At 39.3% G+C, this 25813-nt stretch overlaps 1 protein-coding gene across 2 annotated transcripts; it reads left to right on the top strand.

The window, feature by feature from the left end:
• The first annotated feature begins 439 nt into the window (after window positions 1-439).
• Window positions 440-24881, top strand: RCBTB1 (regulator of chromosome condensation (RCC1) and BTB (POZ) domain containing protein 1). Of its 2 annotated transcripts, XM_014965986.1 has the most exons (13): window positions 500-609; window positions 3331-3516; window positions 6650-6820; window positions 7429-7579; window positions 8069-8235; window positions 11003-11161; window positions 11584-11691; window positions 12634-12776; window positions 15534-15724; window positions 19409-19535; window positions 20032-20183; window positions 20853-20983; window positions 24114-24881. In XM_014965986.1, exons 3-13 carry the CDS (start codon window positions 6677-6679, stop codon window positions 24252-24254), a joined length of 1614 nt encoding a protein of 537 aa, XP_014821472.1. In that variant the 5' UTR covers window positions 500-609; window positions 3331-3516; window positions 6650-6676; the 3' UTR covers window positions 24255-24881. The 2 variants fall into 2 exon arrangements, with proteins under 2 accessions (XP_014821473.1, XP_014821472.1); XM_014965987.1 differs by lacking the exon at window positions 3331-3516 and having other exon boundaries at window positions 440-609.
• Window positions 24882-25813: the final 932 nt, after the last annotated feature.

Genomic DNA, 25813 nt, shown 5'->3' with positions numbered 1-25813 from the left:
CCACCAAGCGACAGCAGCCGTCGGGGCTGCTGAGACCGGTCGGCTGCGGAGCCCAGCGCTGAGGCCTCACACGAACCCGCGAACCCTTATGGCGATGCCTGCCGGTAGCGGGGGGCTCCGGAGACCGTCTATGGGCGCAGGCCCGGGCACCACCAGCCGCCCGCGCCCGCTCCCCCTCCCTCTCACGACGGCTCCACGCCTGAGGAGACCCGCCTCGCGCCCGCGTGTCACGTGGCCACGCTTACAGCGTCCAATAGGCGCTGAGGAAATTGGGGGGTGGTGGGAGGGTGGGGAAGAGCCACCTCCCAGCGGCCACGTGACAGCGCGCGCGAACGGTCAAGCGGGAAAGGCCTGCCCCCCGAGGCTTGGTGTCACGTGACGCATCTCTCTGCCCGCCCCGCTCCGCCTCCCTTCGCGGCCCGCCGCTGTCACGTGGGCAGTGCCGGCGCGCGCAGTAGCTGCCCCCTTGGCGCGCGGCGGGCGCCGAGCGGCTGTAACGGTCCCAACGGCGGTGGCTGCGGGCGGCGTCCCTCAGAGGCAGCGGGAAGGCCCAGCCCGCCGGGCGGAGGGGCCGCGGGGAGCCCGCCCGGGGGACGCGGCAGGGGCCGGGTGAGGGGCGCTGGGGGAGCGGGCGGGGAGCTGTCGGCGGTGGGGAGCGGTTGGAGGGAGGCCGCCGCGGGGATCCCGGCCGGGGTTCTGTCAGGCTGTGGTGGGTGGCCGCCCGTGGGGGGGAGAGAGACCTCTTCTCACGGAAAAAGAAGGGGGCTTGGTTGGGGGCCGTCCTCGTCCGAGTGACTTGGCGAAGCTTTCCCTTGGTGCGCCTGTGAATTTGTCGCACACAGCTCTTCGGGAGTCTCTCTTCCTGCTTGGCGTAGCTCACAGTATGTTTACAGGTTTTTGTGGGCTTTTTTTTCTGATTCGTGATGTTTCGGTTCATCCTTCCCTTTGTTGTCGGCTTTCTGAAGGCTCGGATCCAACTTAATGAAAAAACGGGGACTCTCAACAATGTTGTGTTGTTTGTTTTTTTTCCTCACTGGACTTTATGTAAATAATTAGTGTTTCTTCAGTTTTTGATACGGTTCTTCTGAATTAAATATTAAAGGAATGTTTACTTTTTTAAAGGAACTTTCCGAGTTCTAATTTAGACGCCTTAAGTGACCTCTCTCAGAAGGCATGTTGTTGTCTACTGATGAAAAATAAAATGGACTTTAATCGTTTAAACTAGAGATGAGATTATGAGAAAAAGATGCTAAACATCATAAATGGTTATGTGTTTGGAGCACAGTGCTTTTTAGAAAGTTGTTTGGAAGATGAAATAATTCCTTAGAGCCTTAATATGAATGTTTTCCTTCGAAAGCTTATCTCTGTATGCATCAGATTGAAATACAGGTATTGCTTTAGAATGTCTCTTGTCCTGAGTGAACGGCTTCAATAAGTTGCAGTAATGACTGAGCTTAAAAAAAAACAAAAACGGCATACTGTGATTGCAGTTCAGTTTTGTTATGGTGGGTGGATGACTGTCATCCTAGTAAAGGTTTTTTTCCTATGGCTAAAACAGTCTTATGTTCAATAGTATTTATGTGTGTGGCAGGGTTTTTTTTTTTTTGCTTGTATCTCTTTCAGTTGGTTACTCAAAGTAAATAGGAGGTCTGGTTGTCAGTTCTTAGATCAGCAGGTTTTTCTTTCCATGTATTGCTCATAAAAGGCATCCAGTAATAAATCCTGCAGAGGTTTGAACACACAGATTTTGTCATGTAAGTCTTGTTTATGTAAGGTCTAAGGAAAGTAAGTTAAAGCATGTGATTTCAGGGAGTGCAATATCTTTTTGTTGGCAAGGAGAAAGCCACAATAATGTCACTTGGCTCATGCACCTGATTAATGTCAATAGTATGTATTGTTTCCCTGTTCTTTCTCAATACTGAAATATGAGATGAAAAAAACAAATTTAAGCTGGAGAAAACATGGGAGACATTAGTGTTATGTCTGGGATTTGACTCTTTCTTGGTCGAGGTGTCCTTAAAATTAAAAAGAGATAAGTGTGCCAGTCATTTCTTCTTGTTCTAAAGCCAGATATCCCAGCTTTTATGTTCTCAGTGCTATTTATAATTCCCATAGACAATTAGGAGAAATAAAGGCCTGAGCCTGCAGTTTCTTTCAGTGCCGGAGTTAAGTCTGCCCAGCTAGAATAAACTGTGACATTGGAGCCTCGGGAAAGAGTGAAACAAACAGAAATGCAATTGTGTTCAAATAGTCTTTACAAATAAGGGGATAATCTTTGAGGAGTTAACTATAGTTTTTTGTTGTGATGACAATTGGCACTGTTTTCCCTGTAGGATGTTGTGTTAGTCTATTGTTCTCTCCAGCATGGATTTGTTTAGCTGAACTATGAACTCTGTAAAACTTTACCTAAAATAATTTAACAAAACATTTTGTAGTTGTTTTTTCTTTTTTTTTTTTAAGGCAGGGATTTATGTTTGCCAACACATATCACTGAGAATCAGCCTGTGCACTATTTTAGAAAGCAGACTAGTGAGAAGTTGAATGCATAGGCAGCACTTTAGCACAGAATTTGTGAAGGGCTTCTGCCTCTGAAAGCATGTGGCTTTTAAAAATGGTGAGAAGATCTAGATTATTTTTTCCCCTAATGTTGGTGAATGCTCTGAGTTCAGTTTCTTTTTATCACAATATGTGGCCAGTTCAGTTTCCTTCTCTACAAGTTATCCTTTCTTGCTTATTTTTAGCCTCACTGAAAGTCAAACAGTCATCTTTGTTTCTGTTCCTGTTTGTATACTGATATTGTTGGATAATTTCAAAGACGTCAAAGCAGTTAGAAGAGGTATTGTTGATATAAACTCCCTCTGCTGGTTAGTTCTGCAGTAGAAATGAAGCGATATGGTATATAGTTATCGCTGATTAATGCAGCAGACATGAAAAGACAGTTAAAAGCAGTGACATATGGTGTTTCTAAAAGCAACTATCTACAAGAACACCAAGTTTAAGCTGATGACTTTTATACTCATAAGGCTTTTAATTGCAATTAACTTAAAATCTACATGTTGATATGTGATAGATACTCCTTAGAACTGCTGCTGCCATGTTGCATACGGAATCTAAACAATATTTTGAGAGCTAATGTATTGAGCCAGCTATTTGCATACAGAATAATAATTTCGTTACTTTGGACTCCACGTGGTACATTTGCTACAACATTGTACTTAGTATTTCAAATTAGGGTGCAGCCCTTGCATAGTATGCAATGCAGCAGGGTCCAGGCCTCTACATGATTATCAGGAGAAGTAAACATTAATCTTATCTCTCTTATTGATGCAGTGCAGGAAGGGCGAGTGAAGGACATAGTGTTTCTTGGTGCCACTGCTTGCAATGGCAGACTGAAGTCTCCTAGATCAGCCTTTCGTAGCAAGGATTTGCCTGGAAGAAACTCTGCGCACACTTCCCCTCCCCATGTTTGGACAAATGTTGTGCAAGGATGAAGTTTGCATGTGGTTGGTGTGAGAGGTCAGTCACAATACTGCAGAGAGTCTACTCTTTTGGAAAGTGTGCAGTATATCTTGCCAGATGCTAAAATTAATTTGGTTTCTGTTTTGATAACACTGAGCTACTTTACTGACAGCTCCATTTACTGTACTGTGTAGACCCCCTATTTTTTCCCCTTCCTGTGGCAATTAGAACTTTTATTAGAAAAATTGGCTAGGGTTGTTAAGGAATCCATCTTTAGAGAGGAAAAAGGTGGTGCTTATGCCTAGGTTGGGCATTTATTTTACATGGAAAATGGAGAATAAGTAGTTGAAACAGCTTTCCATGCACAGTTAAATCTAAGAAACAGTAGCCTGTGTATAAACTCCAGCACTTTTGGGTTTGTATGTTATTCCACTCATTTAGATAAAAGCATAAACAAAAATAGCTGCTGTTGCTATGGTAAAAATGTTGCAGTTGAATGATGATAGGTACTCCAGCAAATGGCAGCATCTAAAGGCAATAGTTAGTATTTGTAGAGGAGGGGAAAAGGTTGTGGGTTTGGGGAGAAACAGTATATATTCTAAAAAAGGCAAGAGGTGTTTTCTGTTTGGTTTTGGTTTTAAGGATTTTTGTTTACCTTTATTGGTTGCTAAACCTGGAGAGACTTCAGGATTTATTAAAGAAACAAGCCTACCAGTGGCAGATGAGTTGTCGTTAAAAGCCTTTTAGGGAAAACTCCTGAAATAACTTTGTAGTATTGTAGCAGCAGTTGAAAATGGAAATATACAGCATTCTTTTAGATAAAGAAGTGTTACTGGCAGAAGTGGTAAGGCTCTTCATCTGTGGATGGAGTTCATTGCTCCTGTCTTCAATCTGGGACGTCTTGTGTGCTTGAAAGCTTTTCTTTTATCTACTGGTATTAGTTTGTCTGACACAATGTCCAGCTGAGCTTTGAGGTGTATGAGGAAAATACGGAGTAACTCACACAGGTTTGTCAAAGAGGAGTGGTTAATTGAGTCTTACAGTAGTGGAAAATAAGCCAAGCAGATTAAAGACCTAGCGCAAAGATCAGAAAGAGAGAGATAAAGTAGCATACTTTGAACTGGTTACCTTTAGAGTAGAATTGGTTCTCAGGGTACTGTAAAACTTGTTAATTTACTAGGACATTCTCCATTAAAATAACATTTTGTCTTCGTGTCTTAAACTGACAAGATGTGTTGAAAAGAACTTCAGTGAAGAAAATCCATTTCTTAATGTTGAGTTTATGACATGTTTATGCCTTGCCAATTGTGTATTATATGGGGCAAATTAAGTAGGTAAAGTCAGAAGGGACAATTACTTGCTCAAAAGAGCAAGTCATTGCTGTCTCCCTTTAATTGATTGATAGTGTCATACATTAAAAGATTTGCCAAAGTGAGGTAATAAACCTTAGCAGCTACCTAGCCTGAGTTTGTAACTGGACTAGAAATTAAGAAGGCTTAAATGGATTCAAATCTGTTTAGCTGTGTAGAAGTTGCTTTGTTCTTGGCATCAGGTAGACTTTCAAAAGCTGTTCTACAAATACATCTATTATGAATGTGCCATCTGGAGACCTGAAGTGTTTTCAAGACGGGCTGCAAATGTGAAATACAGAGTGAAGTCAGGCTCTTAGTGAGGGAGCTGCCTATAGAGCAGAGCTGGGTTTGTTTGAGCAAGGTTACAAAATTTGATAAGGAGAAAAGTCCTTGCTTGTGTTGGGTGGTTTTTTGTATACATTATTCCACTGTGACATCAGTGTTTCTCAAACTTTTTTAAAAATAATAATAATAAACTGCCTCCTTCCAGGAGCACTGAACAACCTGTATTTTAGGATTGACTACTGGTCTTGAATAGCTTTCTGAAGCTATGTCTTGCTTGGTTCTTAACTGTGCTGACAAACATCAGACACAAAGGAAAGAGGCTCTCTTGTGTTCTCAGTGTTGTCCATATCTGATAGCCAGGCATCATCGAGAAGAAGCCTGACTTGAAAGCAACAAAGCAAAGAGTAGGGGGATTGGACAGAACTGGAGCAAACAAATGAAAAGGAAAGAATTAAATGTTAATGGGAGGATGGCATCTGGATAGAGACTGCATTTCTTACCCTTTAGCCGCCTTTTTTTGTTTGGTTTTTTTTTTTTTTTAAATGGTTTATTGTGATTTGTATCATGTCACTGACATTCTGTGGAATTCTCCACCTAGTGCTTTTCATATTTCACAAACTTGCTGATACCCCTGAGGATGGTTCATAGATTGTCAGTGGCAGAAACCCTTCAGGGTATGAGTGATGTTACAGTTTTTATGTGCTGAAGGACTGAAGACCTAAATAAGCTCTGTGTTTACTGTCAGCTTTTGTTCTTGAACTGGTGCAATTGCCCTGAGGAAGCTGGAAAGATAGAGCATTGTGGAAGGATGGATCGTATACATCTGTGTTCATTGACAGATAATGTTTATACCCAGCCATATTTCCATTTTTTAATGTGGTCCAGTTGACCATAATCTGTTTCTAAGTAACAGATTATGACAATTTTACCTAATTGGTTTTCTCTGATGTGTTTCACTTGTTTCACTGCTTAATTGTACAAAATCATGAATTCATCTTGTGTTTTTGTGGTCTCACAAATAGCTTTTGACCTTAATAACAGCTTTTGATTAGGCAAGGCATGGCAGATTTGGGTCATAAGCTCAACAGCCCCAGTTTTATTTTTATTTGCAGGATTCATATATGCATCAACAGCTTGCTTATGTGGCATGTACAAGTTGTAAGACTACAAAAAAAATTTACAAGTGAAAATTTTGTGAGAGTTTAAACTGAAATTCCCTCTAAAAATGCTCTCAGAAATCCACTCTGCCACTGGTGGATATTTACTAGATAAGAAGCTTTTAATAAATTTGCTTGTAGAACAGCACATGTTCAGTTGTACTGAATACAGTTTACTTAAATATCCTGTTAAGAAGAAATCTTTTCTTCCTGTGTCCTACCAGTGACTTGCTATTTGTTCACCTTAATACCTGGAAATATAGTTATATATTTCACATGGAATAGAATGTTACACTTTCAGAGACACAACATGTGTCTTTCATTTGAAGATTATCTTAGTGTTTGTTGAAGAAAGTGCAAAATACACTTTTTAATAAGCTTTTGGTTTTATTGCAGAAATGTCATCTTACTTGTAGAAACGTCATGACACACAGCAGCATCATGGTGGATGTAGGAAAGTGGCCAATATTTACCTTACTGTCACCTCAAGAGATAGCATCTATTCGGAAAGCATGTGTATTTGGTACATCTGCCAATGAAGCTATATACATAACGCACAATGATGAGGTAAGGATGTAATAAAGTGGGACATATTCTAGAATTAGTTGTTTTCAGAGTCCACTGAATACTTGTAAATGAATAGCTTCTTAAAAGCATTGTGAGAAGCTTGTATATTTCAAAACATGTTGGATGTAACCTGTAATTTTTTTTTTAGTCTTGTATGGGGACAATATAGATGGAGTATTTAGAAAACTTACAAATGACAAAAGCCAGGATGGATTACATGCACTTTTGAAGACAGTCAGAATTCAAAAGAAGTTGTGGTAGCTTGAAATTAAGTGCAAGCATTCCAGGTATGAAGATGAGGCTATGGCTTGCTCTTTATAAACTGCTTTTAAAAGGTGGTGGTGTCTTATGCTTTCACAGTTTAATACTTTTTATAGTATAGTTCCCACAAATGAGAAGCGTAGCTTCCAGGCATGCACGAATTCAGACTCATCAGTTAACTTCCAGAGTGTCCCCATGCCAACTCTTGAGCTTATTAACTTCCATGAGGGAAGTCTCAGGCCCTCAGGACTCTGTGGCAAAACTGGCTTTATGAAGACCTAGATATAACCACATCTGTGCATACCTGAGTATAAATCACTTGAAATGAGTATTCCTCTGTTTTTCAGGTATTTGTTTTTGGACTGAATTGCAGTAATTGTTTGGGAACTGGAGATAATCAGAGCACAATAGTACCAAAGAAATTGGAAGCCTTATGTGGAAAGAAGATTTCCAGTCTCAGTTATGGAAGTGGACCCCATGTTGTACTTTGCACTGAAGGTAGAAAATTAACATTTAGTATAGAAACATAAGTTACAGATTTTAAGTTTCACTTGCATGTAACAAGAATGGCTTAAGGTGTAATTGTATTAACTTGATAATTGGTTAATGTACACTAAGGGGTTCTCATTGGTCTTAAGTGGAACTAAGAGTATTCTCTAATGGGTAAAGTATGTTTCTGTTATGTTTCCATTATGTTGCAACTGTAGAGTTTTACTCTATCATTTATGACATACTCAATCTTACCTGTGTGTTTTCATGTATTTCTACAATAAATCTAGGGATTATAGTGATATGTGTATATAAAATAGTTATTTAAAATAAAAATTATACAATTTTTTTGTATACAGATGATTCTTGTAGCGTTTTCACTATTTGTTAATGTCCATTCACTTTCATGTTGGAATTTCTAATTTCTTAGAATTCTGTCTATCTTAACTTCCTTGGAATTGTTGGTGGTTTTTGTCACAAACTTAAGTATTTTTGCAGATGGTGAAGTGTATGCTTGGGGACATAATGGTTACAGCCAACTTGGGAATGGCACAACCAATCAGGGCATTACTCCTCTTCAAGTTTGCACAAATCTGTTAGTAAAGAAAGTGGTGGAAGTAGCTTGTGGCTCTCATCATTCCATGGCGCTGTCGTTTGATGGGGATGTAAGTTGAAACCTGTTAAAATCTCTTAATCTCCTCCTTGAAGTGAATAGTGCAGGTGACCTTGCAGGCTGAAGCTCTCTCTTTCTATGCAGTGAAGTTACAATATAACCTTTTCTTCTGCCTCAAATCAGGGTGTCTTTTTCTTCAGAACAGACTTGAAAGCAACTTGAAAAACCCAACCCAACAACCCACCCATAAACCCCAACACAAAAAAAAACCCAACCACAAAAACAAGGGAATAAAAGCTTCGTGAACTTTTATGTTTCATTTGTTGTATATGTCACAGGGATGAGACCAGAAAGCTGCACTACTTACAGGTGAAAGAATGGCTTGTAAGGTGCAAAACATAACATTATTTGCTTGCAATTCTGCTATTGAAGGGGTATATTGAGTTGTTTGTATCCACTGGTTAGCATTTAGTCTGTTTCTTGTAGTCTTTGTGATTTCCACACTGGTATTGTGAAAGGACTTTGCTATGCACACCTCTGAATACCTTTGTGTGTAGCTAATGAAAGAGCACTTGGTAATATCCAAGTCTGGTTTATGCTATTTGTTTATGTGCCTTAAGGCTGTGTGTCATGGGAAACATGTGCGATTAGTTTCCAGTTAGTCAGACTTCACCAGTGTGTGTGGGTCTGATTCAAGTTGCATGTTACTGCATGGAGGAAAGCCTGGTTTCAGCTTTGCTTTAACAAAAGAAGAGTTCTAATTTTAAAACCTTCCTAACAATGAAAATGGAAACTATAATTCTTACCATCCTGCTGATCTTGATGTGTCTGTGTTAGGGTTTTTTATGGCATCATAGTGCAACAGTAATACAAATAGTAAGTTAGTATTTTGAGGGTAGGAAAGAGATATTGGGTTCATTTAAGTGGTCTGTGTTATATCTGAAATGAGAGCCTGTGCTTAGGAAAGATTTTAATGTTCTCGCATTTGTCTTGGTTAAATTATAAAATTTGGTTTGTGTGTGGGACGGCAAGGGTGTTCATGTATTAATTAAACTAGTGATGCCAGCTGCTGTGTGGAAGTGCTGTGATGGCCATGCTGTCTCTTGTAATAAATGTAACTTGCTTGAAATCTCAGTGGAAGTGGGGAGGTTTCTTTGTATTTACCAAGGAGTTCGTGTTTGCAGCTTGATTGCCGTTGTGGCTAGTTAATGTACTATAAATCCATTCCTAGCATAACTTACAGTAGCTTAGTCTGTACTCTGAGGTTTTATTTGCACCAGAATTCGTTATACAGAAAGCAGCAAAATGTATTAAGTGGAGTTTTATTTACTGAAAGGTTTGGCTGCAATAAACCTTGTGACTTGGTATATCTGGAATTTCAGAGAGGCGTTGAAGTTGGAAGTATTTGTGGAGGTACTTGGCATAATTAATTTGTATTTTTTGGTGGCAGGGGAGGTGTTTGTCTCTAATGACTGACTTGGTTTGGTGTCACAGTAAGGAGGTGCCTTCTGGCACCAAAGGATGTGCAGACTTCACATTAGGGTATCTGTCAGCTTTTACTGGCTAGCGTGTCTGTGGCTGGGTATTTCCAAGAGGACAAACTTTTTAAATGGGTGAGGCATCAGAGAATGAACTGTCAGAAACAGTTTTATGCCAAGCGATGTGTGTGTATACACATAATAAAAATTGAAGGAATGAAAAATACAAAGCTATACATATTTTTTTTTTTTTCATATAGCAAACTACTTCCCAGTCTTCTGGACTTTTAGATGAGGGAAACCAATATTTTTCACAGAATCACGTGGGGTTGGAAGGGATCTCTGGAGGTCATCGTGTCCAACCCCCCATCCGAAGCAGGTCCACCCAGAGCAGGTTGCACAGGAACGTGTCCAGGCGGGTTTTGAATGTCTCCAGAGAAGGAGACTCCACCAGCTCTCTGGGCAGCCTGTTCCAGTGCTCTGCCACCCTCAAAGTGAAGAGGTTCCTCCTCATGTTTAGATGGAACTTCTTATGTTCAATTTTGTGCCCGTTTCCTCTTGTCCTATCCCTGGGCACCACTCAAAAGAGACTGGCCCCATCCTCTTGACACGCTCCCTTTAAATATTTATAGGTGTTCAGATCCGCCCCCCCACAGTCTTTTCTTCTCTAGACTAAAAGGACCCAAGTCCCTCAGCCTTTCCTCATAAGAGAGATGCTCCAGGTCCCTAATCATCCTTGTAGCCCTTTTGTTTTTATTATTATTAGTTTGCCACTGGCAAACTTTGAACTGTCAGAGATGGTGCTTTTTTAATAATATCATGTAAGAGAGTTTTGCTACTGTGAAACATTGGTTAACAAAGCCATCTCCTTTCACAGCTCTTGAAAGATGTAGAAGAGATGTGATCAGTGTCCAGCAATAACTTGGTTTAGAGTACTGTGTAGAAAACTAAATAGCTATAAATTGGGGAGTTCAGTTTGTCTGGGAAGTAAATGACATTCTGGCTTGCATTCCTTTTTCCAACATCATGGAAATATAAAGACAGTCCACTCATTATGCTTTTTATATTACTCTGACTTATATTTAATATTATGTTTCCTCTTGTAGTCACATGCTCCGCTTCTGCAGCAATAAGCCGAAAGAAGTGCTATGTTTGTATTTGCCAGATCAGTTCTATTGCTGTTTATAATTTTCATCTATTGAAAATTAATCTTAAGCATTTTAATTCATTAAATAAGATAGTTTACCCAATCCGATGCTGACTAGAGTAAGATTAGAATTTATTACTATCATTACTATTATTAAGGCTTAAACTGCATTTATTGTTTGTTTTTATGGACAGCTGTACGCTTGGGGCTATAATAACTGTGGTCAAGTTGGATCTGGATCTACAGCAAACCAGCCAACTCCTCGTAGAGTTTCAAACTGTTTACAGTGTAAAATGGTAGTTGGTATTGCTTGTGGTCAGACCTCCTCCATGGCTGTAGTAAACAATGGTGAGGTAAGTATTGCTCCATTCTCACGTTCTCTCTCTGTTACCCAAACCTATGAGGTTAATGTCTGAACAGGGAGAAATGCTGACATGGAGTGCTCAAGTTATAGTTGTATTGATAGAATTATATTGGTGACTTCTGTGAGACCAATTTAAGGAAAAGTGCAATTAACTGAAGATCTTTAAACAATCCTTCTTATTGCAAAGACTGTATTGAAACATAATTCTTCCTGAGTTTGCAACTGCAAGACTTGGAATAGCTGTATTAAACAGTATATTTAATATGTTTCAGCCTTCTCTATATTGCTCTCGAAAGAGTGTACAGTTTCATAAGAAGATGTACTTTTTTTTAAATTTGTGCTTGATACTGAGTATTAAATATTCTCTGTTTCTACAGAGGAGTGGCTTAATTTTCTTTTCCTTGCAATCAGGTTTATGGCTGGGGTTACAATGGTAACGGTCAGCTAGGTCTTGGAAACAATGGTAATCAACTCACACCATGCAGAGTGGCAGCGTTACATGGTGTGTGTATACTCCAGGTATGTCTAGGGTGGGAATGAAAATGCATTCATGTTTCTAGCATCTGCTAAAACTGTATCTTTGGAATGTTATACCTGCTTCTAGATTTCACAGTTCAAATAATAAATTTCTTTTAGCTCCTGTAAAATATATTAGGCTTCTAAAAAGTGCAAATGAGCTGTAAAATACTTGCTTTTGTAAGTTCTGAATTGTTCTGAAGTTGAAATGTTCTGAATCATTTAAAGTTATCTAGTATAACTATAAGTAAATTATGGATTCAAGTTACATTTTTGTTACAAAGCTGAATAAGTTAAATGCACTAGGCAAAGACAAGAAATGAAGGGTTACAAGATGTTTAAATTATATTCTGCATTAATATTCTAATTAGCCCTTCAGAAGTGAAGGAAAATAAGATTCATGGGTGTGGGTTTGGTTGTTTAGAGATTGAGTTTTGTTTAGTTTATGTTTTTTGGGGGGGGGGGCGGGTCCAGCTAAAGAATAAAACTAAAAATTGGGTTTTCAGTAAAGTTCTGTGGAGTTTCACGTGATAACTTGGGTTGAATGGTTGTTGGCCATTGAAGTGCAGCTCTTATAATTTGTATAGTATTCAAAGTAGCAAATTCTGAAAGTATTTCAGAGTTGAAAGATGTGATGATGAAGTTCACTGTTCTTTGTGTGAAGACTGCAACTGAAAGCAAATAAAGGCTAGGGAGACCTTGCAAGAGTGCAGTAAATTATTTAGGAATAGCCAGTGAACACTAAATTGATGAAGTTTGGACTTTTCCAGTACTTACAGTTAATGTATTTTGTGTTAGCTTTAAGTACCAAGAAATAACACATTGTAGCGCTAAATGAAGAATGCCCGATATATTTAACATCAGCTAGACTAAGGTAATGTGCCTGATAATTTTGTTTCTCATCTCTGTGTTGTTTGGTAGTAATGCTTATACATTTACTTACAGATTGCCTGTGGCTATGCGCACACATTAGCACTAACTGATGAGGGTTTGCTGTATGCCTGGGGAGCTAACACTTACGGGCAGCTGGGAACTGGCAATAAAAGTAACCAGCTAAGCCCGGTGCAGATCATGATGGAAAAAGAAAGGTAATCTTGCTGAAGCTGTTTTTGGATTGTTAAGTCTGAGCATGTGTTATGCAATCTCTAGCACTGGAAGCATGTGTGTGTAGGGCTCAATGGATTGTTTTTCTATCGCTTATGTTAAAAGCATAGGAAAAGATGGGAACTTATTCTTTACTGAGTGCTTTTTGCTATCTGTAATGATTATTGGAAGTAAACATAATTTGTGTTTACCCGAAACTGAAAGATAATGACTAAATGTTAGGCTGTTCTAAATATGGTTCCTTTGATTAAAAATTTGGAGCTATGAAAGTGATAAGCCAAGCTTTTAAGCTGTATTGAGGCCTACATTTTTTAAAAAAAAAGGAAAAGGAAAAAAAAGCGGGGGGAAGGAAGCACCATCTTTGTAAGAAGTGACCCGTGAGGAAAAAAAAAATGTTTTCTGAAAGGCTGACAATAGCTAACTATGAAAACAGAACTCTGCAAGCTTGCTAGAGCTAAGGGCAGACAATGCCACTTTAAATAGTGGCACCAGTTAGTAGTTTGTAGTTTCTTAGCTTCCTAGACTCATAAAAGAATAACCCTAACCCTTGTCCACCCTCTTTCAGCACCCTTGTCATCCTTATATTTGGGATGGCTCTTCTGCTGTTCACCTACAAACTTGGACGTCAATCACATTCTCTGGGCCCATGTGTCTACCTGTAGATTAACATACCTCAGTTTGGAAACCTCTTAGTCTATAAATCCCTTAACCTGTAAATCTCTTAACGTGTAATCTCCATTTAACTAGGAAACACTTGTGGGTTTTTTCCTCCGTTTCTGACCTGTCTTTATAGGAAGTGATTCCTGTTTTTTTTCCTGTTTCTCACACTTAACATTAAATGAAAAGCTGCACAGTACCAAGATTATGTGAGAGTTTAAAAAAATGGTTGAGGGAAAAGAAGAAAGGAGCCATCGAAACAGAAAGCACTGAGGTGAGGCTGCCGAGTCTGTGAAGGAACTGACACTAGTGAAGCAAAATAAAATATTCTTTAAAAAGGCACTGGAAGAGAAATGTGTATGTTTGCAAATAGATCAACTTTGTTTTATTAGCAGTTTATTTCTTGAGTGAACTAAGGGGAACTGTTGCATTCAGAACTGTATGTGAACTCGAGCGTGGGATTATCATAAAACTGTCATTTGTTCAATGACTAAAGGAGAAAATATCATAGAACTTCTGCTTGGAATCTGAGGGAGAGATAAGTCACTTGAACTTACTCATCTTGCTTGACTTGGCTCCCTTGGAAACAGTGCTGTAAGGGGGTGAGCTGTCATTTCTCATGAAGTTTATTACTGCTGCTTCTCCTGATCTTTTCATTTATATAACTCTTTTGTCATTTACATGTAACGCTGGTATATAGCTACTCTAAATTTGTTCTGCTAAGGAAGGAAAGTTTGGGGAAGGAAGCTGTTTTGGCAGATAGCTATGATGGACAATAAGCTGTCCCTAGAATAATTAGTTTATGATGCCTTATGCAGAGGTGCTGAAAGATCTCAGTATTGCATGGAGGTTCATAAGTTGATAATGGTGTAGAAGAACCTATTAGTCTTTTATCTGCCAGAAATTATTGATAGAAATACTGAAAATGATTGCAGATTCTTTCTGTGTTTTATCTTAAAATAACTTCTGCGCTTAAAAGGTGGGCTTTGTGCTAAAAAACCTTTTTGTCTAAAAAGGCAGTTCTTCATGGATATTGTTCTGTAAAGAAATAAACATTTTGATAAGTGTATTCTTAGACTGCTTGGAAAGACACTTTTTTTGTCCCCATTGATCTGTTTCTGGTACAAAAGCATGAAATTCTGTGATGAATTTTTAGCATGGAGAAAAAACAGGAAAGCGTAGCTTTTCTTTTGAACTAACGCTAGAACTTCCTCTGGTTTTTGCTTATCATGTGAACAGAGACACTGGAAGTGTTCTTGCAGTCATTTTAATGGAAGTGTGATTCTTCTCAGTTCTTGTAATGTTTCACCTAGCAAGATAGGGATTGCATTATAAGTGTGCATCAGCAGCTCTAATATTTTAAGGAAGTATGTGAGGTGGGTGAATTTGGAGTTAAGCATGTGCATTCACCTCTCCTCAAATGAAGCACTGTCCATGTTCCGTGCTGAATCTCAGTGTTGAGGAAAGGAAACTACCAGCCAAGTCAGAAGTACAGGCAGTAGGTCAGATCTCTGTCTTTATACAGAAAACAGACTAAAGGTGGGGTAGAAGGGTTTCTTAATAAAGGATTTATTGAAAAATGCATAGGATCGTAATCTCAAAATGAAAGAATTTTTACAACATCTGTTTGAAAGAAGTTCTGAATAATGCCCTGCAAAAATCTTAGTGGTATAACTTTCCTGCCTGTTCCCTAACTGGAAGTTTCATAAGCTCCATAAGCATTTCTTCTGGAGAATAATTGTCTGGTGTGCATTGGTTTTAAAGGGGAAAACCAAAACTTTGTTTTGCTTCATCCCCCTTTCGTATGATAGTGGAAGAAAAGCAGGAGTGTCAACTGATGAGAATGACATAATGGAAGCAATATCTGATTACAACAAAATCTACAAGCAGTCTGAAAATGTTATTGCAGTTTTAAAGTATTGATCCATTCGAACAGTATCACATTCATATCAGAAAAGAAAGAAGTACAGGAGTATAGGTACATAGTTTGGTTGGCTGTTATTTTGGTGAGGCATTTGGAAAGTCCTGTACTTTAGGAAGATTTTGTAGCTGTAACTATCTTACCAGATTTCTTCTGTTTACAGGGTTGTAGAGATTGCAGCCTGCCACTCCGCTCACACGTCAGCTGCCAAGACCCAGAGCGGGCAGGTCTACATGTGGGGCCAGTGCCGCGGGCAGTCAGTGATCCTTCCCCACCTCACACACTTTGCCTGCACTGACGATGTCTTCGCTTGCTTTGCCACCCCCGCCGTTATGTGGCGTCTTCTATCAGTAGGTGAGAACGAGCTCCAATATGGCAGCCAGTGCTATAATCTCTCTGTGCTTTTGTGGTGATTAGTACAGGATACCAATTCTGTAGCAGGATAGTTCCTGCTTTAAGGAGAAACAGCAATTAAAACTAGCTCTTTTAGCTAGGTTTTTTTCTTTTCAAGAAAGCAGTCTACTTCAGCAGTTAAGGATACAGAATAGGATTAACAAGATTGTTTGCCAGTATGCATCTGGAGAGAACCCTGTTTTATTGTTGTACTGTGAATATTGTATATTTCCTACATTTGTGGTGTTTGAGCTCCAGCTCAGGAGTGGGAAGGACTCCTGGATCATTAAACATAACTTTTTTTCTCTTAAAACTATTCCTACTTGGAAGACAGCTCATATTGCTTGTTACTTAGGTATCTAACAACTTTGAATTATAAGTGTTGTCTGTATCTTTCCCTCCTTAGTATTTACCCTTCCAGTATGAGTATGAAGGAGCAAATCTCTCTCCCATGTTTCATGGTAGGAAAGTGAAGTAACAGAATTCCGAGTTTTAATTTTGTGAGATGATTTCATAGGATCATAGAATGGTTTGGGTTGGAAGGGACCTTTAAAGGTCATCTAGTCCAACCTCCTCTGCAGTGAGCATGGACATCTTCAACTACTTCAGGTTGCTCAGAGCCCAATCCACCTTGACCTTGAATGTTTCCAGAGGTGGGGTATCTACCACCTCTCTGAGCAACCTGTGCCAGTGTTGCACTGTAAAAAATTTCTTCCCTATATGTGGTCTAAATCGATTTAGTTTGACTTTTCCCCAAAGACAGGCAGACTTTTAAATAATAGTCCTGGTATAACAAGACTGTAATATAATTGTTTTCTTTGTTGGAACTATCTTCTTATACTGCCTTGGATTAGACTTTGGGATGCAGTCTCTGTAAGCCCAAGCCTTTCTTCTTGGTTATCTTTGATTCACATACCACTAATTCTTCTTTGACCCCAAATATGCTATAAAGTACTTAGCTTGGACTTAGCTTGCACTTCCTTGGAAACGAAGGTGTTTTCCTCTTGGATCTGCCACTTAAGTTCTCAAGATCATTTAGGAGATCTGTTGTCAATATGAAAAGAGATTAGATCCTAATTTTGTTAGTCCCTGTACAAAATATGTTTTGTGGAGGGATCACATCCTAAGTAACCTTTCTTCAGACTCAGACTTTGCATGTGGCTTGTCCTAACCCAGCTTTTCCATCTTAACTTCTAATTTAGCATATTGTGACATTTGTGAAGGTCCAGATAACAGTGTCTCGTCCATAGAGGAAAACAGAATAGTTTTACTAAAGAAGAGAAGATTAGCTTGGAGTTATCTGCTTCTGGGTAAATCCAAGTCTTGTTTTGTCCTATTTCTCACTTTCTCCATTCTCTAATCCTCTGCAATATGTGTTAGTCTTGCCTTCTGTAGATAATTGTCCAGGTCTGCTGCCTTTTGCTAATGGTGAAGGCTGTTTAAATGACATCTCCCCACTTCCAGTACCTTTCAAGTTCCTGATTTTTATCAAGTATTCCCAGACTGAGTATAACAAGGTATTTGAGTTTTGTTCCTGTATTTGAATTCTTCTTAGCCTTTGGGGGTTCTCCCCTCTTACTCGGATAATCCTACTTACTGAATAGTTAAATCTAAAGCATTAATTTTGAGGACATTTTTAATCTCAATTTTCCATATGCATTTTTTCCGTCTCCACGTTTTTTTATTCATAGACATTAAAAAAAAAAACAAACACTTGTTTATTTTTATGGTGCTGTGGGTTTTTTTTTTTTTTCTTCCTTAGTGAGAGCTAACTCTGCATAAAGGTTATTGTTCTACTTCCAGTTACAATGGCTTTGCCAAAAAATGAAGCAGTCAGTCACGATTGGCTGTGGTGAAGCACAAATCTGCAGCCTTTTTTGAGGAATGAATTTAAGGTATTTGGAGTGAAAGTTGATCTACTGCATAGCTTAAGCTAAGCTGGTGACCTAGAGAAAAATCACATGAGCAAAAGGAGGGGGATTGAAGCATGGTTTAGCTAACCCTGAGGAGATGCAGGTTCTGTGGGTGATCCATGTAAATTTGAGGAGTGTATGGTCTTTTTTGGCACAAATATGACTTGCAGCAGTTTGTTATAGCAGTATTTCTTTTTAAATACCAACTAATTTAGCTGCCCCTAATGGCAAAAGGTAATTTGTGTATTGTGTGATCTGGGACAGGTAGGACATCGGAACAGCAACAAAACCATGGAAGAAATGCCAAGAGTAGATTTATTTTCATTACCTCACCAACAGGGCCATCCCCGAAGCAGCACCCAGGCAGATGCACACAAGCAGGGATACAGGCACCACGGAGGTCGATCTGGGCTACAGGGTCACTGAACCTACAGTTTTCAGCTGTTTATCAAGGATTCATGCAGACGTAGTTTATCACTGTGCTTTGGTCTTTTCTACAGCAGGGCAGGAATCTCAAGCGTGTTTAGTAGGGTGCCTCTAAGCCTATCACAGGCCTGTGTTATCTAAACACAGGTGTTCTACTTGTCCAACACCCAAGGCTAAACAACAATCAGTATGATGTATGTGTTTTTCAACACCCCAGTTGCAAGTCACATGTCCGTGTTTACAGTCCTGCTTGCCAGTCTTCCATTATTTCCCATATACATGGATAAACAATAGGCAGTCCTGTGGGACACAGATCACATCCCATTACAGTGGAAATCCACTTAGTTTTTTCTTTTCTGTACTTCTTGTAAGCCATATGTTTTGAAACACACTTTTAAGATGCCTCAACAGAAGCTTCAAATAGTGGCTTAAATTAGGTTTTCTAAAACTTCAGAGTTCTTGCTTTACCACAAACCTTAGCCAGCTTGTGCTGCAACTCTCATATGATTTGTGGAGACACAGAATGGGACCTCTGTGGGACTAGTTCAATAGGCCTTAATACGATCTGTCAAAGCTTTAATCCACTTGCAAATTTCTGAAGTCCTGTGTCCTTGGTTGTACTGAGAACACAATATCTACTGTCTCTCTTCAACAGCACTTCTTTTGCATTTTCTGTTGTCATAACTGACGAATAAATTGAGTATCATGGTGTCAGTGATAGTTCATGTTAGTGACCCCTGGCAAGGACCTTAACGGATAACCTGCAGGCTGTGTCCAATCTGCCAGCACAAAAAAAGTGGCCAAATGGTGACATGTTTTCTTATTACTTAGGCTCAGATCACACCGTGTCAGTGCAGCTGAAGTAGTGTACACCGTGTCTCAATTTGAGTTGCAGGTGATGCTGTAGACTCTCATTACCAGCAGTTTGCAGGCTGCAGAGCTGAAGTTGCCCAGCACCAGCACTGAGCTGCCTGGAGGCTGGCGATTTCATGGGTGGTGTGCAGGTGGAGAATGAGAGAGGAAGCTCTCCAGGTACTCTTGCTGCTGTGCTACCTCTGCATAATGAGCTGGAATGGGAACTACTGATCACTGCTGCCAGTAGCTGTTGTGGCACAGTCCTTGCCAGCAGGAAATGGTATTGGATTAATTAATTCTTCCCATTTCACCGCTTAAGCCAGTGGAGCCCTGACACTGACCTATTTTACTTGGCATGCTTTTAGTTATGCTGCTAGCTTTAGCTAGTGATGTGTGTGTTCTGTTTAAGATGCTTAATGTGTTTTGTTTGTTTTTAAAATTGTTTCTGCAGAGCATGAAGACTTTTTAACAGTAGCAGAATCTCTGAAGAAAGAGTTTGACAGTGTAGAAACCTCAGACCTAAAGTTCCGTGTGGATGGAAAATACATCCATGTCCACAAAGCTGTTCTGAAAATCAGGTAGTAGTCACATTTCACAGCTCTTGTTTATACAGAATAACCTCTTAATGTCATATCTAAGGGTGGGGGAGAGGAAGTAAGGGGTAGAGAGGGACCCCTCAACCTGTAATACATAGCATTGATGTATCCACAATCACTTTAAATGAAGTGATTGTAAAAGGAGTTGAATCAAGACTCTGTCTTAAAATGGTCCATATTCAGTTTTCACTAAGCCTATTTGTTGTTTCCAGGATAATAAATTCTGTTCAGTTGGTCTGATTGCAATGTATACGCAGATGTTTCTGTAGCATAGATCAAATAAGAGTTTTATCTTGATGCACAAGTATAACTGTGCCCACACTATTAGGAACAAAAATGTGGACTGCTGGCTGTGATGGAGTATGGTAAAATATTTGTGAGCACTGCAGAGTGTACCAAATGCATATTTCAGGGGGACTGTAATGTAATGTTCATGTGTACATATCATAGTGTTCCAGATAATGTCTTTGTCTCTTAGGTGTGAACACTTCAGAACCATGTTCCAGTCATACTGGAATGAGGATATGAAGGAAGTGATAGAAATAGACCAGTTTTCTTATCCTGTGTATCGTGCCTTTCTTGAGTACTTGTACACAGACAGTGTTGACCTTCCGCCTGAAGATGCAATAGGTATTGCTTATGGTCCAATTTATGTTAGAAAGAAGCATCCAGAAAAACTGAGACAGGGGATGCAGAATAAATGTATTAACTAGCCTGTTGTAGGCTAGCCTAGCCTACGGTGCATTTACTGATGATTAATTAAGCTGTCTTTAAAATACTGTTGTAGTCAACTTACTACAGCAGAAGTGTTGCATATTTAGAAGCAATTTTTTCAAGTTTGGGAGAGAAACTATTTCTCTGGGTTAAAATACTTGCATATTTTACTAAATTGAGTCAGTTATTGTTTAGGATAATATGAAAGAATCTCAGTGGATCTAACAGGGGAAACTTGTACAGCAGAACAAAGAGCAAGTTTTAATTCAAGCACAGATTTTTATAAGGGTAGCTTTTTGCTGGTGTTGTGGTGCCTGTTTTGTGACAGTTCCACTCTCACAAGCAGTTAGGTATGCGAATCAGTGGAACAGCTTGTGTATTTACAGAGATTAACAGGATTGCGGCCTGAGGTAATAAAAGGCCTTTCTTCCTGTGTAATAGTAAAATAAATTTTTCTGAATAGTGACCTACTTGCAAAAAGCATGTTCTAGACATATAGAATATTGCATACAGAATACATGTGCAACTGTACCCCAGGAGCAGAGATCATTACAATGGACTAACGTGATGGTGTTTTAATTGCAGGGCTTTTGGATTTGGCTACATCGTACTGTGAAAATAGACTGAAAAAACTGTGTCAGCACATTATCAAGAGAGGAATTACTGTGGAAAATGCATTTTCATTGCTCTCTGCTGCTGTCAGATATGATGCAGAGGTAAACTTCCAATCTCTTAAATAGGTGGCTTAAACGATGGAGAAAAGCAGCCAGTTATACTTTCATATAAACTCTCTCATCACTATCAGATAATACTGTTTGACATTTCAGAATTAGAGAACGCTGGACTTATAAAAAAACTGTGTTTGTGATGAGAGATGTATCTTTTTATTATTTATTTTTTTATTTTCATAAACCAGAACTAGGAAGGTGAACTAGTGCACAGATATCAAAAGATGACTTAAGTCCCAGGCTGAGGCTTGGTATCTGTAAATGCTTACATTGCTTAATTCCATGGTAAAAGGTTATGACACTGTGCCAAGCTTCATGAATTACTACTTTGCGGGGGGAGGAGAAGGAAATTGTAACAAAAAATTTCTGAGGATAAAAACACTAACTCTGAAACAAGGGAAAGGTTTAAATAGGAAGCAAAAGACATAACATTATGAAAATCACTTGTGTAAGCTTTAAGTTACTTATTTTTAAGGTCGTGTGGTGTGTGTGTGATGTCACATGGTGGTAGGTTTGGGGAGTGAATGTGTTTGGGTTTCTTTGGTTGACAGGGTGGGGTTTTTTGTTGGATTTTTTTGTTTATTTTTCTTTTAGCTAGTCAGTCTTCCAGTCTCCATGGTATGCTGATGAAATGGCAGGATAAGAACTCTGCTTTATGGGCCTAATAAAAATTTGAAGACAGAGAAACACTGAAAAGGGGGGAAGGCTAGTGAAACTTCCCTACTGCATAATGTCTTATTTCACTACTAGGTCACTAACGTGCTGCTTTGTGAACTAATGAGGAAGTATTCCTGGGCTTGCTTTGGCTATTTGTGTTCAGTATAGTATCTGTGCATTGTGCTTGCAACTTTGCGACTGATCAGTTTTTGACTTGCTGCTTGTGCTTATAAACCAGTTTTGATACTCAGTAAATCAACTCATTGCTTTTTCTTGTACTTAATATCCAGCAATTGGCATGCAGATGCCCTAACTTATTTCAGAGCCTTGTAGTGTGTTGCTTGTTTGATATACCTTACCCAAAGGGCTGTGTTAGTGTCTGAATTCTGGCTTCAGCTTTACTGTGAATAACTTTTTCTTTGGTGGGAGTTCACAGAAGATAGGAAGATTTCCATGTTTTTAGCCTTGAAAGATTGTTTGCAGGGTGGGTCTTCAGTGTGTGGTTGATTCCTCTGGTAAAGGTTAGAAGAAGTCCGGTTGCTGTGTCTTGGCTATACCTTAGCTAGATGAAGTTAGAAATAAAGTTTGAATGGTAGGCTTAAGTGCTACATCAAGGGAAGAACGGGTGACACTGAGGGGTTGGGTTGTAGTAGAAAGTGGTTTTTACATGCAATAATCCTAAGATGGGGGCTTGAAATTGCTTGGGTGATGTAGTCTCTTCAAGGGACTGTGTGTCTGGAATACAACAGTTAAAAGAAGCTGCTTCAATAATTTAAAATACCTCCATGATATCAAACTCTCCTATACTTCCTTTCTTTTGGTGACTGACAGAATTGAAGTGGCCAGAATTAGGTCAGGTCTGGCTTCTTATTGTAGCTTTTAAGATAATAATTGGATGTACCTAGTGCCTTTATTCACTTAAGTCTATATTGAGTACAGTTTGCTGGGGGTGCATCCACCTGCAAATGAAATTTAGCCTTTTTTTATACAGAACTTTAAATTTTCCAAAGTTACTTACTAATACTACAATATTTCTATTTATTGTATGCTTCTGTTGCATTGACTTGGAATATGAAATTTTTAATAAAGCAGTGCAAAATATTGTAATGTGTATGATGTAATTTTGTTTAAAATGCTAGTTCATTCTGTTATTTAAAAAACAAGAAAACCCTCAGTGTTCAGTTCTAATAAGCTTGTCTTTTTTTGTTGCACAGATGCCACACAAGTCAAGATCTGCAGCTTCAGAATGCCTGGTTTTAGGCCAGGATATATTTTTGTATTATTGTTGTGTCAAGAACTGTCACTGGCATGCAGTTGCTATAGCTTTCAGTATTGACCTTAAATGAAAACTTGAATATTAATCAGTTTTTCATACCTCACATGGCTTAAAGAGCTCTGCAAATTTATTATGCCTTACTGCAGTGCCCAGTCTGCTGAGCAGCTAAGGAAGGGTGTGTTCTCACGTATAAAGTACTAGTTCTACACATCTATAACATAATGAAGAAATTAGAACAGGGTGGGGAGTTGCTGTTTTGTAAGGGCTACAGCATCTTCCTTGTACCATCTTAGATCTGCACCATGAAGAGTTGATTTCCTCCTCAAAAGAGGAGTTGGAAAAAGTCTGAGTGGGAAGCGTTCTGTGGTCAACCTTATTTCGACAATGACTGTCTCTTGTTTTTTTTTAGACATCCTTTCTCTCTGACATCATGTGGGTGCAATGATGGTTGTCTGTAAGGCTTTTCTAATCCTTAAATGGAAGGCACTTCCAAGTAGACTCAAATATCCAGATCCCACTTTCTGCAAGAATTGTTATGCCAAATTGTACCACTGTCCTTCATTTTGGATCAGTTTTGGGACATCTGTGAAATACTTTGTAACACGAGTCTGTTTCTAATGCACAAAAAGGTCTTCTATCTAAACTGTGCTTTAGAACTATCCAGTTAGTATGTACTTGCTTTGAGCGTGGTGACACGCAGTTTCACAGCTTTAATGAAGCCCTTAACTAAGTGGGAAGTCAAGCAACTTTACATATAGATTTGAGTTTATATTATCGAAAGACCTACATTTTCTTAATTCACAGTCTTGATTATTTATCATTACCCCAAGACCTCCAGTTTGTATTGGGTTTTTTTAATTGTCAGTGAATGCAGATGAAACTTTTCAAGTGGGAAAACTCCCAAAATATATATTGTTCAGAACAGCTGATTTTTGTGACTGCAGCTATGTAGTGAGAACCCAATTATAGTTACTTTTCCTTTTGTAACCATGTTACATGGGTAGAATTACTATTTTCCATTGCATTTACATAGTGACTGTGGGGAAAAATATTGACAGCCACTGGGCTAATATGTTTGTCTGATTCTCTGCAAAAATAAAGCACATACAGGCATTTGTGCCTGAATGTAATTTTCTGTGATGGATGCAAAAATAATGTTTGTTGTTTTTTTTATTTTCTGTTTAGGACTTGGAGGAATTCTGCTTTAAGTTTTGTGTCAATCATTTGACAGAAGTGACACAAACTACAGCATTTTGGCAAATGGATGGTCCCCTGCTGAAGGAATTCATTGCTAAAGCCAGTAAATGCGGAGCCTTTAAGAACTGAAATGAGGCTGTAAGTTACAGATGTTTGTAGGTTTTTTTACAGTTATAACAGGATGTCATAACTGTACGGGTAAAAGTGAGCGTTACCTGATCTCTTGTACCAGAAGATGTGAAAGGCCACAGTAAAAGCAAATAATTTCTGTGCTCAAGAGTGAACTGTTGTAAAACTGTCAAGCAAAATATTCACTTGAATTTAGCAACTGTGGATGGTTGGACCAGTTGAAGCTTTCAGACGGAGAGAGGAAACGCTGTAATGTGCAAAGGACACCAGCCGGTGTTAAGGACTTACAGTTTTAGCCTAGCAAATCACAGTTCTAGCACCACCTATTAGTATTTTCAATGTACTTCTTGGGGTTGGAGAATAGTCTGACTTGAGCCACTGAATGATGTCACTTAAATCATTAACCCCCTGGGATTATAGGGGAGCAAATGGCATGGATATCTTTATTGCATTTGCATGATTGTGAATAAATTTGCCTTTTGCTGTGTGTAATTAACCAAGTGTATCCAGTGCTTAGAAAAGCGTGCAAAAATAATATATCCTCAAAGCCTATGCAAGTGACTTTGAAGAAAGGAGTAATTAGCAAATCTAATTGGAAGTAAATCTTTGTATTTGGGTATACCTTAATATAAGTTGTGATGTTGTCGTGGATAGAGTCGTGCACTTCACTCATGAGAGAGAAGCAACAATATACTTCATTGATATAAAACAGTGAGTTAATAAAGTTCCATGGCAAATGCGACAGCGGTTGAACAAAATCCCATGGCAAGGCACACTTGGTTATTTACTGCATAGAGGACTGCCTCAGACAGTCTGCCAAGGGGACCTTCCCATTAAGTCATGAGGTTGAAAACCAAGGGGGTCCTTTCTCAAACTCCTCCTCAGAGAGGAGTCGAGGTGCAGCTGGATACGCTCCTGGTCTCGGACTCGGCCAACAGTTTATGTCTAAAGGATTACATATGTGCAATCAGTCCTTTATATTACTTAGCTAAGATTTCAAATTTTAGCATGCTATTAATCTCTTACTGAGTATCTGATGCAATAAGGATTCTCTCAACCTCAAGGAATAACCTTGAGAGGTGTCCCTACACTCAAGGGGAGATCCTGGCATGCAGCCTGCTGCTGTGCAGGAGAGCTCAAAGGGCTCTTGGGCTGCTCACTATTTATGGGGTAAGATGATTGACTCATGGTCATCTTTGCATACTGACTGTAGATGTTAGTTTCCTCCAAATTTGGCTTGAATCAGACATTGACGGGCACTGTGCTTAGGTGGGTGTGTTGCCATAAGTTATCTGTCTCCCCCAAATCCACTTTGAGACGGATGCATCCATCACAACCAGATGCATCCCTCCTGACTGCCACTGGTGGTTGTTGCTAGAGCAGGGTTACAGGAAGAGGTCAGGCTGGGGATGGAGGGGAGCACAGAATCACACTTCACCCCATGACTATAGTCAATTCCTCTTACTCTCACAGAATGGTGGTACAGTCACCTCCTGCCTCTGTGCCATAAGTAGTGTATTGGTAATTTATGCAATTACAGATCAACGGCAAGTAGCTAA

Source organism: Calidris pugnax, unplaced genomic scaffold (assembly GCF_001431845.1).
Source record: "Calidris pugnax isolate Ruff unplaced genomic scaffold, ASM143184v1 scaffold20, whole genome shotgun sequence".
NCBI classification, from domain to species: Eukaryota; Metazoa; Chordata; class Aves; order Charadriiformes; family Scolopacidae; genus Calidris; species Calidris pugnax.
The sequence above is the reverse complement of the archived record's forward strand: the minus strand, read 5'-3'. Positions and strand labels throughout refer to the sequence as shown.